Source organism: Galeopterus variegatus, unplaced genomic scaffold (genome assembly GCF_000696425.1).
Source record: "Galeopterus variegatus unplaced genomic scaffold, G_variegatus-3.0.2 Scaffold3039, whole genome shotgun sequence".
Lineage (NCBI taxonomy): Eukaryota > Metazoa > Chordata > Mammalia > Dermoptera > Cynocephalidae > Galeopterus > Galeopterus variegatus.
In genome coordinates, this window is record NW_007729150.1 from 87,383 (window position 1) to 88,972 (window position 1,590).

At 36.0% G+C, this 1,590-nt stretch overlaps 1 protein-coding gene across 1 annotated transcript in view; it reads left to right on the plus strand.

Annotated features, from left to right (window-relative positions):
• Window positions 1-1,590, plus strand: part of CDC14A (cell division cycle 14A) — a 147,132-nt gene that overhangs the window by 82,228 nt on the left and 63,314 nt on the right. Inside the window, exon 6 of the mRNA XM_008583784.1 lies at window positions 404-470. Coding sequence (XP_008582006.1) covers window positions 404-470 — 67 coding nt within the window. The remainder of the gene's footprint in view (window positions 1-403; window positions 471-1,590) is intronic.

Sequence of the window (1,590 nt, forward strand, 5' to 3'; positions counted from 1 at the left end):
TTGCATATTTTTTAACGTAATCTGACAACAATCCTATGAATGAAAGCTTCTGTCATTAACTTCATTTCAGAAATGAGGAAACCAAGACTCATAGTGGTAAAATAACTTGCTCAAGTTTCTAGCCAGTACATGGCAAATTGGAATTTGAATGAAGGCTGTTTGACTGGAGCTCAGGCTCTTAAATCTGCTTTCTTACTAATTCTGCCTATTGGATTAAAGCAATTTCAGAGGTGGTTCAGTCAAGTTGCAGAAATAGTTAACTACCAGGATCTGATGTATTATATAAGTTTATCATATTGACATCTGTGAAGCCAAAGAAGGATGTCTCCAACTGACTTTGGTATTTTATTATTTGACTATTCTAAATGCAAGTTTTTAATGTTGAGTTCATTTATGTTCATAGGGATGCTTCCTTTGGAAACTGCACTTACAATCTCACCATCCTCGACTGTTTGCAGGGAATCAGAAAGGTAATAACAATTCTTCTTGCTTTAGTTGACACAGTAGTTTAAAAATATGAAAAAGGAGGCCAGCCCGTGACTCACTTGGGAGAGTGTGGTGCTGACAACACCAAGTCAAGGGTTAAGATCCCCTTACTGGTCACCTTTAAAAAAAAAAAAAAATATATATATATATATATCTATATGGAAAAGGAATAATGTCAACATTCTTATTTGTTTGGGAGAGAAGAGAGGGGAGCCAGTAAGCAGAAGGCTTTTCGCTTCTTGAAAGATGATTGATTTGTGAAATACAGACAAGAGGGCAAATGGGGGGCTGGGGGTGGGGGGGGGTCAGGTAGGGAGAGGAGGGGAAGGGTACTCCCTTTCTCACTTAAACTATGTGTGTTCTAGGGCAGATTTATCACTTCTAGCTGCTGCTGTGCCTGTGACTTTACTTTGTCACCTGCCTAGCTTCGTTATCAAGCTTGATCTTAGTTGGGGAGGGACAGGAAGTTATCTAAGCCCTATTCTCTGTTAGCTGGTCCTCTCCATAGACCGGCTGAATTAAAAACTCTTGGGGTGGGGCCCTGCAGTCTGTTTTTGAACAATCCTTCCAGGGGATTTGATGCCCTCTAAAGTTTGAGAACAAAGATGTAGTTATTTAGTTATTTATATATAACGGAGAAAAACTAAAAGTTTTTGAGAGCTTTTGAACATGTTTTAGAAACATTAATTTGCATTCTGTGAACTCATGCAATGTGTACTGTGAATTCTAACGAGGGCTCAAAGTACATACAAGGGTACATCAAAAAATTCATGGAAAAATTCATATTATTTTTCAATTCCATCTTCAAAATTCCATCGTGAACATATAGCCATGATTTGTTATCAGTCAGGAATGTATGTATTACAGAAACCACTGACAAGAGTTATCGTGAGCTACAAATATAGTATCAGTAGCAATTCTAGCTTGTTTCTTTTCTCTGGTAAACCAATTTTGCCATGTTTTGAGTTGAGAAAATCGTTATGATAAATATGCTACCTGTTTTATGTATGTTTGTTTCTGACTGATATTTTATTTTAAAATGAATTTAAAGCTTCTTAAACTTTAAAATACTTTTCAAATATATATATATATATATATATATAT